Here is a 19,627-nt window from a genome sequence, read left to right as displayed (position 1 = left end):
TCTCCAACATCTCCTGACCCAGCTGCTCTCTCCTCCACTTTTGCAGTAACTCATGACTCATGCAGTGAAAATTGACCTCCTGTTTCTATATAGAGCTTAGAAGGATTCAGCTAGTCAGTTTGTAATCATGTGATGTCATAGACCTAATGGAAAAGAGAAGAATTAACTGGGTCGAAATCAAAATATGCAATTGTAAGTACACAGTGCTATATAATATGATGATTGCACGATATTAAGAGGATAAAAATTTTGATGGGAGGAGGAGTGCTTCTTTAGCTAGTTTGATAGTGGAGGACAATTCATGGACCGATCAGAGACTAAAAAAAAAAACTAAACATTTTTAATTTAGACCGTTTTTGGTGATTTTTTTTTATAATATGGTCTATACATACTAAAGATGAGTGAATCAATTTGCAGGACATTGGTCTAGCGCCCAGGTCAGTAGTCCGTGGCTGTTGGATGGGTGGCCTATGAACTGCCTTCTACCGGTCGTTAATGGTGGCTCCTCATTTGATTATCCGGCCTGATGTGGCATCATTGTTGCAGCGTGATTAGCCAGGCCGGCTAATCATAAAGGGAGCTGCGGATGCTGGCAGGTGGCAGTTTGCAGGGGTTTTAGCCAGCTGCGAAACATGCAGCAGCGGGGTCTCGAAACATATTACTCGAGCACGTCCGAGATACTCGAATAACAGCAGAGTGTGCTCGGATAACACGATATCTCAATACGGTCACTCATCACTAATAGACTTTAATTGTTCTCGGCAGCACATGTCCAATCTAAACAGGACAATGTGCTGCAAAGAATGATGATTTTTAAGCAAGCAAAACAATCGCTCATTTAGTGATTGGCACTGCTGTGTGGCGGCCATTGTTGCTGTGCCTTTGGAGTGACGTGATCTAAAGTCATGGGGGCTTTGGGCGCTGTTGGGGGACCTGAGCCTCTTGGGCATGGTGTTGCTGTGGCGGTGATTGTTGCACCTTTAAGGGTAGGGTCCCACTAAGTATTTCGACGTGACGAGGCAGTGGGCTTCATACAGTCTGATTTTTGAATGTGTAGTCCAAGTCTTTCTTGCTACAATTAAACCTTTAAAAGTTGTGTGCCGAGACCAAAGCTAAAGTTTCCTGATTGCCACGAGCGGGTTGTGCTATGGGCATTACTCCGACAGGTTTATTGCATTATAAACTGATCATATAAATATTTTACATAAATGTTTTGCAGTACGTCGAGATCATGAGCACCAAACAGTGTGAGCTGGACAAGTTTGTGGCAGAAGGATATAAAGCAGCACTCACAGAAGAGCGGAGAAGATACTCCTTCCTGGTGGACCGTCAATGTGCTGTATCTAAGCACTTCAGTACCTACCACAGCAAGGTGCAGTACCAGTGCATGAAAGATATTTGCTCTCACCCATTTAACAAAAACAAATATCACCATATAGCACCACGGCCAATGCCAGACACCGAGAGTAGCGACAGAGACTTCCTAGTGGACCTGTTATTTTTTCAGCAAATAGCAGCTGAGGTCAAACATTGATTAAAAGGGAGCAACCCATTTAAACATTCGTAGAAATTCCCAGTATATATGTGCGGAACATTGGTCCCAAAATAATGTGAATGTCAACCCTAAACGTGGTGTAGACCAAGCTTAAAGTGTTATTCCCTTCCTCTGTCTTCTGGACCAGTTGCTGGTCTGTCTTCTCTCCTCTTAGATTTTGTTAGCAGAGACACCTTTGTCTCTGAAGTGTTGGAGGAGGTCATGGGGACTGAATCCAGCAATTTGGCCAGCTTCAAACTGAGGGGATTGATACCACTCTTTGAAACTCTTTCTTGATAGAGTTGTTGCTTAACTAATTGGATACATATTGGCTTTCCATTCCTGGTGGTGAGGGGGTTGAGACGGGGCCCTGTTCTCAAGGTAGGTTTGGGAACTTATCAGAGTATCAAAGATTTATAGAATATCCTGTAGACATGCCATAAAAGTCTGAGCAAAAAAAATCCCTGTTTAAGGATATATAGCGAAACCTCTCTATAAAATTCTCTCTTTGAGAAGACCACCTTCTTATCCAGGCCAACTCCTAGAACCACACAGAGTAGTGTGTGGGCTCAATAGAAAGTCTATCAGCCTTTAGGAGAGTTTGTATAGGTTTGTAAGCTTTATGAAGAGTTGGGTATTTTGTAAATTTCATAGGTGTGGTGAGTCCAATTGGTTGGGGTAAGGAGTTTCAAAGTAGGGGGCATACACAGGAGAAGTCTTGGAGATACTAAACTTGCTATTTTTCCTTCCATTGAATAATGCTGACTATTGGGATTTTTCTCATTTTCATGATATTTTAAAAGGTGAAGGAGTTGTTAAGTGCCAAGCTCCCATCCTGGCAGCAGTCATGTACTCAACCCACTAAACTCCCTGAACGTGCCCTGATGCTTGTGAAACAAACAGCTAATGCTTCTACTGAGCCGGTCATCTCAGATCCAGTGCCAAGCACAAAACCACTGGATGTTCCTCCTGAACTCGCACCCCTTCTCGGGGGAGGACTGTCGATGAATCATGTAAGTGTCTTCCAAATTGCATTCTGTATAGCTGTGGATTATCTGACCTCTGGAAAACCTTGAGACCATGTTAATAGATGTAAAGGCAAATGGAGTTCGAGTAAATGTGGTCTCATTAATAGGAAGGAGACATGTAGCTCTATGCTGGATAATTATACTCTCTGGACAAGTGGATACTGTCCGGGCATTTATTATTCTGTTTGTATTTTTTGTGGCAGCGAGTCGGTGGCGTAATGGGAGTTAGGGAAAGAAGTTTTCCTGTACTAAAGAAAAGAAAAGAAAATATTCCCCACTCCATCCGGGACAGTTCAGGGTCTGGGTTAGGGCTGGGATGTCACTTTAAATAAGTTTACTTAGAGCTCGTGCAGACGACCGGACGAGTGTCGTACTTCGTTTTGATAGATAGCACTCGTCCCGAAGTTATTAAATGAGGCCATGCACATGTCCAATTTTCTTTTAAAAAACCGATGCACACACATCTGTTATCAGATCTCGGCCATTCAAGTCTATGGGCCCGTGTAAAATATCGGACTGCACTTGGTTGAGATCCGATTTTCATAGACAGACTGAATGAAGAAGGTGGGGAAACTTTTTTTTTCTTCTCCACCTCCAAGAAAATTGGCTCCCGTTCTTATCAGAGACTTATTAGCATAATCGGGCCGATTTTCTCGGATGAGAGAAAATTCGTCGTGTGACCCTAGACTTAGACTAAGCACCCAGTCCGAGGAACAGGCTGTGTCAAAGCCTATGGGAGCCATCATCACCATGAGGAATGGTTTGGGCACTGATATGTTATGACGTCTTGGGCTATAGGCTCAGAGCCTGGATTAGTGAAGGGACATTGTAGTGTATAGTTAGAGGTTGGGTTTATTTTTGCCCTGTTGATGCACTTGTGTTGCTGTGAATATAGATAATAAAGCAGGCTGCTTCTAGTTTTGAACCAAAACTACAATGTTGGAGTTAAAGTTCATCTTGGGCCAACCCAGAAGATGGCGATCCAATGAGCTAATTGCAAGATGTCTAATTTCCATGGATATTATTTTTTCTTTTGGTTACACAATAAAGCAGATCATGTTCAGTATTTGCCATGGATTTACTGGTTTTACTAATATGTTGCAACATTTGTTTTCAAATGGCCAGCTATTTAAAGGGGTTGTCCACTACCTGGACTATGCCTTCTCAATTACACATAGAATAAAAATTTTTTATACTAACCGCCAGTGCCGGAGCCAAACCAGCGACGTCGGTGTCAGGGCTCACCTACCTCTATCAGCAGTGATCGGAGATGGCTCTAAATACTGCTATTTAACCATTTAATTGCTGCTTTCAATCTATGTGGTGCAGTGCCAGTAGAGTGACGCGATTGTGGGGTGCCCATGGGCGTCATCATAACCGGGGGCCTCCTGAAGGCTCCCTTCAATGTTCTAGTTCACTAGGAACACAAAAAAAATAAGTGAAATCTAAAAAAAATATGTTTTTTAAAAATAAAAACGCACACGGTTGAATCACTCAGCATTTTCCAAATTGAAAATAAAGAAATAAAAAAAGTAAAGTAATATATTTGGCATTACCATGTCCATATAAATCCAATCTATGCAGATATAAATTTAATTAACCTATAAGGTAAATGGTGTAAAAAATAAAAATTGGAACATCAGAACTGCCATTTTCTAGTCATTTCAATTAAAAAGTCCAATAATAAAGCAGTCACAGCAACATTTATTTCATACCCAAAAATAAATATAAACAGCAGCTCGCCACACAAAAAAACAAGCTCTCACACAGCTCCAACAATGGAAAAATAAAAAAGTTATGGCACTCAGAAAATGGCAACACAAACCAATTTTTCAAAAGTTTTGGATTTTTTTAAGCACTAAAAAAAAACACATACAAGTTTTGTATTGAGGTAATCGCAATGACCTGTCAATGGGAATTTTTTACCGCACATTTTTACACTAACAACGAAACTCTAATAATCAATATGGAGTTGCATTTTTTTTCAACATTTCATCCTATTTGAATTTTTTTCTGTACATTGAATTGTAAAATGTTTGATGTCATTCAATTTTTTCTGACCCCATAACTAAGCTGTAAGTGTAGGGCGCTTAGATACTATTTCTAGGCTGCCCCTTTCAACCGTTACTTACACATTGTGATGTCATCAGATAGCTTGAACTCGACTGTAGAAGGCACATAGGAAGATTCCAGAAGGTTTATTTTCCAGCTGAATTCTTGTAGATATGCACAAATACAGTAGTTAAAAAAAAGACTTTTCTGACCAGAGCTGCAAACACATAGGCTACTAAGATGGCTGACAAACAGTGAATGAGGAAGGCTGGGGAAGAAAGGAGGGGTTACTGACATCACAGCTAGAGGGAGAGACAAGGAGAGAGGAAGAACAAACTTTTAAAGAGGGGCAAACCTTATTACATAGCAACAAAACAGCAGAATATAACAACAGAATGATAATAGAATACTGATTCCCAATCATGGGACATGACACAAATGTACATCACTCATCACACAAAAAACGAATGTTGATGAAAAAAAATGTTGATGAAAAAAATTAAAAAGTTATGACTCTTGGAAGAAGTGTACGGGAAAAAAGCACAAAGATTGAAAAGGGGTTGATATGAAGAAACTGAATAGATATGATCTTATAGACTAACAGCATAATCGATAATATGAAAAGCATAACAAATGTCTAGCATAAACAATTCCTCACCCAATAAAAATTAACCTTAATTAATACCATTAAAAAGGAAACTATCCCTAGGGTGAGATGACGGTGAGTGGGGGCGCCATAACTTGCGTGCTTTATCTAGGGTGACAACCTCTGTGGTCAGGTAGGGTGACAAATAGAGTGTAATATCCACTGTAAGCCTATTAGTTGGTTCTCCCTCCATCACACCCCTTTTTTAAGTCCTGGTTCCTTATGTGGCACATGATAGGTGATTTATCTGTGTATGCATCTATATACACTGCTCAAAAAAATAAAGGGAACACTCAAATAACACATCCTAGATCTGAATGAATGAAATATTCTCATTGAATACTTTGTTCTGTACAAAGTTGAATGTGCGGACAACAAAATCACACAAAAATCATCAATGGAAATCAAATTTATTAACCAATGGAGGCCTGGATTTGGAGTCACCAACCAAATTAAAGTGGAAAAGCACACTACAGGCTGATCCAACTTTGATGTAATGTCCTTAAAACAAGTCAAAATGAGGCTCAGTATTGTGTGTGGCCTCCACGTGCCTGTATGACCTCCCTACAACGCCTGGGCATGCTCCTGATGAGGTTGCAGATGGTCTCCTGTGGGATCTCCTCCCAGACCTGGACTAAAGCATCCTCCAACTCCTGGACAGTCTGTGGTGCAACGTGTCGTTGGTGGATGGAGCTAGACATGATGTCCCAGATGTGCTCAATCGGATTCCGGTCTGGGGAACGGACGGGCCAGTCCATAGCTTCAATGCCTTCATCTTGCAGGAACTGCTGACACACTCCAGCCAAATGAGGTCTGATATTGTCCTGCATTAGGAGGAACCCAGGGCCAACCGCACCAGCATATGCTCTCACAAGGGGTCTGTCGATCTCATCTCGGTACCTAATGGCAGTCAGGCGACCTCTGGCGAGCACATGGAGGGCTGTGCGGCCCTCCAAAGAAATGCCACCCCACACCATTACTGACCCACTGCCAAACCGGTCATGCTGAAGGATGTTGCAGGCAGCAGATCGCTTTCCATGGCGTTTCCAGACTCTGTCACGTCTGTCACATGTGCTCAGTGTGAACCTGCTTTCATCTGGGAAGAGCACAGGGCGCCAGTGGCGACTTTGCCAATTCTGGTGATCTGTGGCAAATTCCAAGCGTCCTGCACGGTGTTGGGCTGTGAGCACAACCCCCATCTGTGGACGTCGGGCCCTCATACCACCGTCATGGAGTCGTTTTCTAACCGTTTCTGACGACACATGCACATTTGTGGCCTGCTGGGGGTCATTTTGCAGGGCTCTGGCAGTGCTCCTCCTGTTCCTCCTTGCACAAAGGTGGAAGTAGCGGTCCTGCTGCTGGAGTGTTGCCCTCCTACGGCCCCCTCCACGTCTCCTGGTGTACTGGCCTGTCTCCTGGTAGCGCCTCCAGCCTCTGGACACTACGCTGACAGACACAGCAAACCTTCTTGCCACAGCTCATATTGATGTGCCATCCTGGATGAGCTGCACTACCTGAGCAACTTCTGTGGGCTGTAGAGTCCGTCTCATGCTACCACGAGTGTGAAAGCACAACCAACATTCAAAAGTGACCAAAACATCAGCCAGAAAGCATTGGTACTGAGATGTGATCTGTGGTCCCCACCTGCAGAACCACTCCTTTATTGAGTGTGTCTTGATAATTGCCAATAGTTTCCATCTATTGTCTATTCCATTTGCACAACAGCATGTGAAATTGATTGTCAATCAGTGTTGCTTCCTAAGTGGACAGTTTGATTTCACAGAAGTTTGATTTACTTGGAGTTATATTCTGTTGTTTAAGTGTTCCCTTTGTTTTTTTGAGCAGTGTATATTTCTTATTTTGTCCGGGAAAGTGTCTGTGATAGTTTCCTTTTTAATGGTACAAGTAAAGGTTAATTTTTCTTGGGTGAGGAATTGTTTATGTTAGACATAGATATGATCTTGCCTGATCACAGGGCAAATTCAAGTGTTATTCCTCAAGTGTTGGACCAGAGTTGTTATGATATTGAGAATACATAAAATATTGATAGTGACTAGTGATGAGCAAGTATGTTCTGTTAACTCTTTCGGCGAGCATGTACGGGTGCTCGCCGAGTATCTTCAGCGTGGTCGGGTGTTATGTTTGAGTCACTCCGTGCTCATGATTTGCGACTGTTTGACAGCTTTAATACATGTGAGGAATGCCTAAGAAACAGTCATTCCTCACTTGTATTAAAGCTGTCAAACAGTCGCAAATCATGCACATGGAGTGACTCAAACATAACATTCGAGCACGCCGAAGATATACCCGAGAATGCTCGTAAATCTCGAGTAAAGAGCATGCTCGCTCATCACTAATAGTGACTTTATCCATGATAATAATTGTGATGTTGCATTTATAGCGGATGTCTGTGCAAGAGGTCCTTCCCTTACCTAATGGAGAGAGTCATCGAACTAAAGGACCACGAGACATTGGAAACCTTGTTCATTTAGATTCAATATCACTCAATCAAGTGGTTCCACCACATCCGGCAACACCGACTTCAGTGACACCTCCAACTCCCAAAGCCAATGAATTATATGCATGTACTTTACCAATACCGCGCAAGCCGGCCTCTGAGAACAGATTGGCAACGTTAGGTGAGCACTTTGTTTATTGTCTTATATATGGACCAGCATTGGAAGGCCAATAGTAAGCACTGGACTCATTGCCCACAATATTTCCTTAACAAGTTTAAGACCGGGCCATTTTACAGGTTTCTCGACCAAGCATATGTTCGGTTTTCTTTTGTACAAGTGGTTTAAACTTTTCTTGTTTGGATATTCAAATAATTTTTGCATCCTTTTTTTATGACACATGGGGAGTAATTTTTTAATGTTATTTTCAAACTCTCTTCTTTTATTTTTTTTTCAATATTGGGTGATATTAGTGGGAAAATAGAAGAAATATGTGTTTGTTTTTCACATTTTTGTTCTTATTTCTATGACAATAATTTTTAGATATTGGACATGGTTTTTTAATGGTGGTGGGGCTAGTTGTGGCAATTTCAATTGTCAGCTGTTTTTTTTCTTAAATTATTAATTTATTTATTTTTCATTAATTTAACATTTTGTGCCTCACATAAGATCCTATAGACCTTTGGGGGGCATTTCAACATTTAAATACTTGCTTTATTACCTGGTTTTCACTGTAACTGGGGCTCATATATAAACCCTAGTTACAGGAGAAATTCATCATCTTAGGTGCACAGCAGAGCTGACAGGTTCTACTAGAACATAGCAGCTCCTGCACCCTCACTATACACAATGCTCACATGATCACTGGGTAAAGAGGAGTAAGCGTTGTTAGCGCTTCCTATAACTGTATACACAACATTTGTTTAGTGCTGTGTGTATAGTGATTGGGAATGCAGAATCAGTAATAAACCATCTCTGCCTTCTTGCCTTCTCTATGAGGAGCTCGGATCTGTCTGACAACCGGCTCCCCACTCATGTAGCTGCATTGTCGTGTACAGCTGCTCTACTATGCAGCCACATTTTAGAATATCACTATAGAGTAGAACGTGGACTGCCGAGAGAGATTATCATTTATTGGGCAGTCCAAAATAGTTAAAGGGGTTCTCCAAGGATAGAAAAAAAATAAAAAATTTAAGCAAATGTCATTGTAAACAAATTTCTAAATACTTTTATTTAGCAAATCACAATAGTTTTGCCTAGGAAGGTAACCACTATAGAATTAAAATGACCACCTCTTGGTTACACTGACAAAATCCTGTCTAAGAATGCCAGAACAAGTGCCTTTTAGCATGTGCAATAGAAAGCTCCTTCCTTAGTGCTCCACATGGATATTCTAACACAGGGAAATACCAGGGACGCTGCAGTAAGTAGAAGCTGCTAAAATTGCTTTTCATCCTGTCTGTCTGATCTAATACTGGAGATACCAGAGATGCTGAGGTAAGAAGAGGCTGCTCACACTGCTGTCCACCCTGTCTATCTGATCTAATACTGGAGATACCAGGAGTGATGAGGTAAGAAGAGGCTGCTCACACTGCTGTCCACCCTGTCTGTCTGATCTAATACTGGTGATATCAGAGGTGCTGAGGTAAGAAGATGTCGCTCACACTGCTGTCCACCCTGTTTATCTGATCTAATACTGGAGATACGAGGAGTGATGAGGTAAGAAGAGACTGCTCACACTGCTGTCCACCCTGTCTATCTGATCTAATACTGGAGATACCAGGAGTGATGAGGTAAGAAGAGGCTGCTCACACTGCTGTCCACCCTGTCTATCTGATCTAATACTGGAGATACCAGGAGTGATGAGGTAAGAAGAGGCTGCTCACACTGCTGTCCACCCTGTCTATCTGATCTAATACTGGAGATACCAGGAGTGATGAGGTAAGAAGAGGCTGCTCACACTCCTATCCACCCTGTCTATCTGATCTAATACTGGAGATATCAGGAGTGATGAAGTAAGAAGAGCCTGCTCACACTGCTGTCCACCCTGTGTTACTGTTCTAATACTGGAGATACCAGAGGTGCTGAGGTAAGAAGAGGCTGCTCACAATACTGTCCACCCTGTCTATCTAATCTAATACTGGAGATATGAGGGGTTCTGAGGTGAAAAGAGGCTGCTCACACTGCTGTCCACCCTGTCTATCTGATCTAATACTGAAGATACCAGGAGTGATGAGGTAAGAAGAGGCTGCTCACACTGCTGTCCACCCTGTCTGTCTGATCTAATACGGGAGATATCAGAGGTGCTGAGGTAAGAAGATGTCGCTCACACTGCTGTCCACCCTGTTTATCTGATCTAATACTGGAGATACCAGGAGTGATGAGGTAAGAAGAGACTGTTCACACTGCTGTCCACCCTGTCTATCTGATCTAATACTGGAGATAACAGGAGTGCTGAGGGAGGGAAGAAGAGGCTGCTCACACTGCTGTCCACTCTGTCTATCTGATCTAATACTGGAGATATCAGGGGTGCTGAGGCAAGAAGAGGCTGCTCACATTGTTGTTCACTCTGTCTATCTGATCTAATACTGAAGATACCAGGAGTGATGATGTAAGAAGAGACTGCTAACACTGCTGTCCACCCTGTTTATCTGATCTAATACTGGAGATAACAGGAGTGCTGAGGGAAGTAGAGGCTGGGTTTTATCCAGATTACTTCATAGGAGCGTTCTATTGCACATGCTCACATGCAACTGTCCTATAATTATTCTAGGACAGGTTTCTGTCAGTGTGACATGACGGTGGCCATTTTAATTGTATAGTGATTACCTACCGAGACCAAACGATTGCAATTTGCTAATAAAAGGTATCTAGGATTTTTTTTTTATAATGACATCTTTCTGATTTTTTTCCTATTTCTGGACAACCCCTTTAATTTCTCTCTAGCACAAGGAGCAACTCAATTGCAAATGATGGATGTATAGTAAAATACACCCCACAACATTAAAATTTCAACACCAAGAAACAGCAAAAAATTTCAACACCAATAAGGAAAAGGCTTGCAATTTTGGAAATCACAGGATCGATTGGCATGTTAGTGATATGCAAATGATGAACCAATTTTCAAAAATGTTTTCAAAACAACTTGATATCAGTGAGGTCATTAATGGTTGTTTGAGGAACATTGTCCCTCGTTGAATGCACTTGAGCATGCAAATAATCATGACCTGCTGCTGCCTTTTCAAATGATAAGCAATGACGCTGCAGGCCATGGTAGTATGCCTAGGTAATGCAGGCTGCTCACAGCAGTACGAGCAACATGTCGACTAGTTTTGTTGTGTTAAAAACGGCTCCTGGGACACTTTGGAGAAATGGTCGTACCACTGGCTCCATAATCAAATCAATGAATACCAAGCTGTTAGTGTATCAGAATTAAAGACTAGAGGGGTCCAGCTACAGTGCATTATGCCAGCCCACACAATAATCCCGGGGGGGGGTGTCACATTCCCTCATGAAAGCCTCGTCATTCATGGCATTGTGCACGTGGTCTCCAGTCCAATTTGCTATCATTGCGTCCAAGACAAAATTGTGCCCCATTGCTTTAGAGGATAGACCTTAATTCCCGCCATCTTGCTGTGCACCATGGTAGCCCAATATCATGCAATTGACTTCTGATGGTATGTGCTGACAATGTTTCATGCCTTAGGCTTGGTATGTGATGTCTAACTTCACTTGCAGTACAGAATGGGTCAATAGTGGAACCAGTGGTGCGGCCATTTCTCCATAGTGTCCTAGAAGCCGATTTTCAGCATGACAACACCAGGCCGTATGTTGATTATGCTACTATGAGAAGGATGCATTGCCTAAAAGTGCTACCATGGCCTGCAGCATCTCCAGACTTGTCTCCCATAGATCACATCTGAGACTTCATAGTTAGGAAATAGCAAAGAGAGCTGCCGGCAGCGGATCTTGATGATTTGTGCACTCATTCCATTTAGCGTGGCTGAACATACCTTAGCCAACCATTAATGACGTCATTGATAGCAGCCAAGGTGTGAAAGTGCCTGTATCGAGTTCTTTTAAAAATGTTGTTTCCGTTTTTTCATCATATAGATATCATTAACAAGTCTATGCATTCTGTGATTTCTCCAATGCTATTACCTTTCCTTCTTGGTGTTGTAATTTCACTGTTGAGGAGTATAACTTTGAATCAGTTGTGGAAAATTTCACCAATGGAATTGAATTTGAAAGAATCTTCTTTATTCTCCCATGTAGTTGAAAATAAGACCCTACCTCGAATCAGCCCTCTGTCTGTGTTACCTCCCCGAGTGGAACGACGCAGAGTCCAGGCTGTCTTTTCTCACACGGCGGGGGAGAACAGTACTTTGCTTAATTTCCAGGAAGGTGACATTATCCTTTTGTTGGTTCCAGAGGCCAGAGATGGCTGGCACTACGGAGAGAATGAATCCACCAAAATGTAAGTTGTTCATAGAAGTAGATTCAGTATAGAATTTGGATTTCTGTGCAGCAGGAAAGATTTGCTCCCGACCTGGAGTTTTGTGTTGTTATAAGACATGAATATTCATAATTTGCAGTGAAGTGCAGTATAATGGAATAAATGGGAGTTTTAGGAGGTAAAACGCATAATATTGCACCACAGATAATAAACACAGTGATGTCACAGTACAGGGATAATGCACACAGTGATGTCACAGTACAGGGATAATACACACTGTGATGTCACAGTACAAGAATAATAAACACAGTGATGTCACAGTACAGGGATAATACACACAGAGATGTCACAGTGCAGGGATAATAAACACAGTGATGTCACAGTACAGGGATAATAAACACAGTGATGTCACAGTGCAGGGATAATACACACAGTGATGTCACAGTGCAGGAATAATAAACAGAGATGTCACAGTACAGGGATAATACACACAGTGATGTCACAGTACAGGGATAATACAAAAAGTGATGTCACAGTACAGGGATAATACACACAGTGATGTCACAGTACAGGAATAATAAACACAGTGATGTCACAGTACAGGGATAATACACACAGTGATGTCACAGTACAGGGATAATAAACACAGTGATGTTACAGTACAGGGATAATACAAAAAGTGATGTCACAGTACAGGGATAATACACACAGTGATGTCACAGTACAGGAATAATAAACACAGTGATGTCACAGTACAGGGATAATACACACAGTGATGTCACAGTACAGGAATAATAAACACAGTGATGTTACAGTACAGGGATAATACACACAGTGATGTCACAGTACAGGGATAATAAACACAGTGATGTTACAGTACAGGGATAATACACACAGTGATGTCACAGTAGAGGGATAATAAACACAGTGATGTCACAGTACAGGGATAATACACAAAGTGATGTCACAGTACAGGGATAATACACACAGTGATGTCACAGTACAGGAATAATAAACACAGTGATGTCACAGTACAGGGATAATACACACAGTGATGTCACAGTACAGGGATAATAAACACAGTGATGTTACAGTACAGGGATAATACACACAGTGATGTCACAGTACAGGGATAATACACACAAAGATGTCACAGTACAGGGATAATAAACACAGTGATGTCACAGTACAGGGATAATACAAAAAGTGATGTCACAGTACAGGGATAATACTCACAGTGATGTCACAGTACAGGAATAATAAACACAGTGATGTCACAGTACAGGGATAATACACACAGTGATGTCACAGTACAGGGATAATAAACACAGTGATGTTACAGTACAGGGATAATACACACAGTGATGTCACAGTAGAGGGATAATAAACACAGTGATGTCACAGTACAGGGATAATACACAAAGTGATGTCACAGTACAGGGATAATAAACACAGTGATGTCACAGTACAGGAATAATAAACACAGTGATGTCACAGTACAGGGATAATAAACACAGTGATGTTACAGTACAGAGATAATAAACACAGTGATGTCACAGTACAGGGATAATACACACAGTGATGTCACAGTACAGTAATGATAAACACAGTGATGTCACAGTACAGGGATAATACACACAGTGATGTCACAATACAGGGATAATAAACACAGTGATGTCACAGTACAGGAATAATAAACACAGTGATGTCACAGTACAGGGATAATAAACACAGAGATGTCACAGTACAGGGACAATACACACAGTGATGTCACAGTACAGAGATAATAAACACAGTGATGTCACAGTACAGGGATAATACACACAGTGATGTCACAGTACATGGATAATACACAGTGATGTCACAGTACAGGGATAATATACAGTGATGTCACAGTACAGGAATAATAAACAAAGTGATGTCACAGTACAGGAATAATAAACACAGTGATGTCACAGTACAGGGATAATACATACTGTGATGTCACAGTACAGGGATAATAAACACAGTGATGTCACAGTACAGGGATAATAAAAAACAGTGATGTTACAGTACAGAGATAATAAACACAGTGATGTCACAGTACAGGGATAATACACACAGTGATGTCACAGTACAGGGATAATACACACAGTGATGTCACAGTACAGGGATAATAAACACAGTGATGTCATAGTACAGGGATAATACACACAGTGATCTCACAGTACAGGGATAATAAACACAGTGATGTCACAGTAGACGGACAATACACACAGTGATCTCACAGTACAGAGATAATAAACACAGTGATGTCACAGTACAGGGATAATACACACAGTGATGTCACAGTACATGGAAAATACACAGTGATGTCACAGTACAGGGATAATATACAGTGATGTTACAGTACAGGGATAATACACACAGTGATGTCACAGTACAGGGATAATACACAGCGATGTCACAGTACAGAGATAACAGACACAGTGATGTCACAGTACAGGGATAATAAATACAGTGATGTAACAGTACAGAGATAATGAACACACTGATGTTACAGTTCACGGATAATACACACAGTGATGTCACAGTACAGGGATAATACACACAGTGATGTCACAGTACAAGGTAATACACACAGTGATGTCACAGTATAGAGATAGTACACAGTGACGTCACAGTGCAGAGATAATACACACAGTGATGTCACAGTACAGGGATAATAAACAGTGATGTCACAGTACATGGATTATACACAGTTATGTCACAGTACAGGGATAATACACACTGTGATGTCACAGTACAGGAATAATAAACACAGTGATGTCACAGTATAGGGATAATAAACACAGTGATGTCACAGTACAGGGATAATACACACAGTGATGTCATAGTACAGGGATAATGCAAACAGTGATGTAACAGTACAGAGATAATGAACACACTGATGTTACAGTTCACGGATAATACACACAGTGATGTCACATTACTGGCATAATACACTCAGTGATGTCACAATACAGGGATAATACAAAGTGATGTCACAGTACAGGGATAATACACACAGTGACGTCACAGTACATGGAAAATACACTCAGTGATGTCACAATGCAGAGATAATACACACAGTGATGTCACAGCACAGGGATAATAAACACAGTGATGTCTTAGTACAGGGATAATACACACAGTGATGTCACAGTACAGGGATAATAAACAGTGATATCACAGTACAGGGATAATACACACAGTGACGTCACAGTACATGGATAATACACACAGTGATGTCACAGTAGAGGGATAATAAACACAGTGATGTCACAGTACAGGGATAATACACACAGTGATGTCACACTACAGGGATAATAAACACAATGATGTCAAAGTACAGGGATAATACACACAGTAATGTCACAGTACAGGGATAATAAACACAGTGATGTCACAGTACAGGGATAATACACACAGTCATGTCACAGTACAGGGATAATAAACACAGTGATGTCACAGTACAGGGATAATACACACAGTGATGTCACAGTACAGGAATAATACACACAGTGATGTCACAGTACAGGGATAATACACACAGTGATTTCACAGTACATGGATAATACACACAGTGATGTCACAGAACAGGGATAATACACACAGTGATGTCAAAGTACAGGGATAATAAACACAGTGATGTCACAGTATAGAGAAAATAAATACAGTGATGTCACAGTACAGGGATAATACAAACAGTGATGTCACAGTACATGGATAATACACGCAGTGATGTCACAGAACAGGGATAATACACACAGTGATATCACAGTACATGAATAATAGACACAGTGATGTCACAGTACAGGGATAATACAGTGACGTCAGAGTGCAGAGATAATAAATACAGTGATGTCACAGTACATGGATAATACACACAGTGATGTCACAGTACATGGATAATACACAGTGATGTCACAGTACAGGGATAATACACACATTGATGTCACAGTACAGGGATAATCCACACAGTGATGTCACAGTACATGGATAATATACAGTGATGTCACAGTACAGAAATAATAAACACAGTGATGTCACAGTACAGGAATAATGAACACAGTGATGTCATAGTACAGGGATAACACACACAGTGATGTCACAGTACAGGGATAATACACACAGTGTTGTTAAAATACAAGGTTAATTCACACAGTAGTGTCACATTACAGGGATAATACAAACAGTGATGTCACAGTACAGGGATAATAAACAGAGTAATATCACAGTGCAGGGAAAATAAACACAGTGATATCACAGTACAGGGATAATACACACAGTGATGTCACAGTTCAGGGATAATAAACAGTGATGTCACAGTACAGGGATAATATACACAGTGATGTCACAGTACAGGGATAAACACACAGTGATGTCACAGTACAGGGATAATGTACACAGTGATGTTACAGTACAGGGATAAACACACAGTGATGTCACAGTACAGGGATAATAGACACAGTGATGTGACAGTACAGGGATAATAAACGCAGTGATGTCACAGTACAGGGATAATACACACAGTGATGTCACAGTACAGGGATAATAAACACAGTGATGTCACAGTACAGGGATAATACACACAGTGATGTCACAGTACAGGGATAATAAACACAGTGATGTCACAGTACAGGGACAATACACACAGTGATCTCACAGTACAGAGATAATAAACACAGTGATATCACAGTACAGGGATAATACACACAGTGATGTCACAGTACATGGAAAATACACAGTGATGTCACAGTACAGGGATAATATACAGTGATGTCACAGTACAGGAATAATAAACACAGTGATGTCACAGTACAGGAATAATAAACACAGTGATGTCACAGTACAGGGAAAATACACACAGTGATGTCACAGTACAGGGATAATAAACACAGTGATGTTACAATACAGGGATAATACACACAGTGATGTCACAGTACAAGGATAATACACAGCGATGTCACAGTACAGAGATAACAGACACAGTGATGTCACAGTACAGGGATAATAAATACAGTGATGTCACAGTACAGGGATAATAAACAGAGTAATATCACAGTGCAGGGAAAATAAACACAGTGATATCACAGTACAGGGATAATACACACAGTGATGTCACAGTTCAGGGATAATAAACAGTGATGTCACAGTACAGGGATAATATACACAGTGATGTCACAGTACAGGGATAAACACACAGTGATGTCACAGTACAGGGATAATGTACACAGTGATGTTACAGTACAGGGATAAACACACAGTGATGTCACAGTACAGGGATAATAGACACAGTGATGTGACAGTACAGGGATAATAAACGCAGTGATGTCACAGTACAGGGATAATACACACAGTGATGTCACAGTGCAGGGATAATAAACACAGTGATGTCACAGTACAGGGATAATACACACAGTGATGTCACAGTACAGGGATAATAAACACAGTGATGTCACAGTACAGGGACAATACACACAGTGATCTCACAGTACAGAGATAATAAACACAGTGATATCACAGTACAGGGATAATACACACAGTGATGTCACAGTACATGGAAAATACACAGTGATGTCACAGTACAGGGATAATATACAGTGATGTCACAGTACAGGAATAATAAACACAGTGATGTCACAGTACAGGAATAATAAACACAGTGATGTCACAGTACAGGGAAAATACACACAGTGATGTCACAGTACAGGGATAATAAACACAGTGATGTTACAATACAGGGATAATACACACAGTGATGTCACAGTACAAGGATAATACACAGCGATGTCACAGTACAGAGATAACAGACACAGTGATGTCACAGTACAGGGATAATAAATACAGTGATGTCACAGTACAGGGATAATACACACAGTGATGTCACAGTATAGGGATAATAAACACAGTGATGTCACAGTACAGGAATAATACACACAGTGATGTCACAGTACAGAGATAATACAAACAGTGATGTCACAGTACAGGGATACAAACACAGTGATGTCACAGTATAGAGATAATACACACAGTGATGTCACAGTACAGGGATAATACACACAGTGATGTCACAGTACAGGGTAATACACACAGTGATGTCACAGTACAGAGATAGTACACAGTGATGTCACAGTGCAGAGATAATACACACAGTGATGTCACAGTACAGGGATAATAAACAGTGATGTCACAGTACATGGATTTTACACAGTTATGTCACAGTACAGGGATAATACACACTGTGATGTCACAGTACAGGAATAATAAACACAGTGATGTCACAGTATAGGGATAATAAACAGAGTGATGTCACAGTACTGGGATAATACACACAGTGATGTCACAGTACAGGGATAATGCAAACAGTGATGTAACAGTACAGGGATAATGAACACACTGATGTTACAGTTCACGGATAATACACACAGTGATGTCACATTACAGGGATAATACACACCATGATGTCACAATACAGGGATAATACAAAGTGATGTCACAGTACAGGGATAATACACACAGTGATGTCACAGTACATGGAAAATACACTCAGTGATGTCACAATACAGAGATAATACACACAGTGATGTCACAGTACAGGGATAATAAACACAGTGATGTCTTAGTACAGGGATAATACACACAGTGATGTCACAGTACAGGGATAATAAACAGTGATATCACAGTACAGGGATAATACACACAGTGATGTCACAGTACATGGATAATACACACAGTGATGTCACAGTAGAGGGATAATAAACAAAGTGATGTCACAGTACAGGGATAATACACACAGTGATGTCACACTACAGGGATAATAAACACAATGATGTCACAGTACAGGGATAATACACACAGTAATGTCACAGTACAGGGATAATAAACACAGTGATGTCACAGTACAGGGATAATACACACAGTCATGTCACAGTACAGGGATAATAAACACAGTGATGTCACAGTACAGGGATAATACACACAGTGATGTCACAGTACAGGAATAATACACACAGTGATGTCACAGTACAGGGATAATACACACAGTGATTTCACAGTACATGGATAATACACACAGTGATGTCACAGAACAGGGATAATACACACAGTGATGTCACACTACAGGGATAATAAACACAATGATGTCACAGTACAGGGATAATACACACAGTAATGTCACAGTACAGGGATAATAAACACAGTGATGTCACAGTACAGGGATAATACACACAGTCATGTCACAGTACAGGGATAATAAACACAGTGATCTCACAGTACAGGGATAATACACACAGTGATGTCACAGTACAGGAATAATACACACAGTGATGTCACAGTACAGGGATAATACACACAGTGATTTCACAGTACATGGATAATACACACAGTGATGTCACAGAACAGGGATAATACACACAGTGATGTCACAGTACA

At 40.9% G+C, this 19,627-nt stretch overlaps 1 protein-coding gene across 2 annotated transcripts in view; it reads left to right on the top strand.

Annotated features, from left to right (window-relative positions):
- The window catches only part of LOC141172290 (BAR/IMD domain-containing adapter protein 2-like), a 200,227-nt gene that overhangs the window by 150,510 nt on the left and 30,090 nt on the right, over nucleotides 1-19,627 (top strand). For both annotated transcript variants that reach the window (XM_073656318.1, XM_073656317.1), the window contains 4 exons: nucleotides 1,220-1,372; nucleotides 2,338-2,547; nucleotides 7,662-7,899; nucleotides 11,992-12,193. In XM_073656318.1, coding sequence (XP_073512419.1) covers nucleotides 1,220-1,372; nucleotides 2,338-2,547; nucleotides 7,662-7,899; nucleotides 11,992-12,193 — 803 coding nt within the window. The remainder of the gene's footprint in view (nucleotides 1-1,219; nucleotides 1,373-2,337; nucleotides 2,548-7,661; nucleotides 7,900-11,991; nucleotides 12,194-19,627) is intronic.

This window comes from Phyllobates terribilis, unplaced genomic scaffold (assembly GCF_046119375.1).
Source record: "Phyllobates terribilis strain yellow unplaced genomic scaffold, ASM4611937v1 Scaffold_12__6_contigs__length_324123572, whole genome shotgun sequence".
NCBI classification, from domain to species: Eukaryota; Metazoa; Chordata; class Amphibia; order Anura; family Dendrobatidae; genus Phyllobates; species Phyllobates terribilis.
The sequence above is the reverse complement of the archived record's forward strand: the minus strand, read 5'-3'. Positions and strand labels throughout refer to the sequence as shown.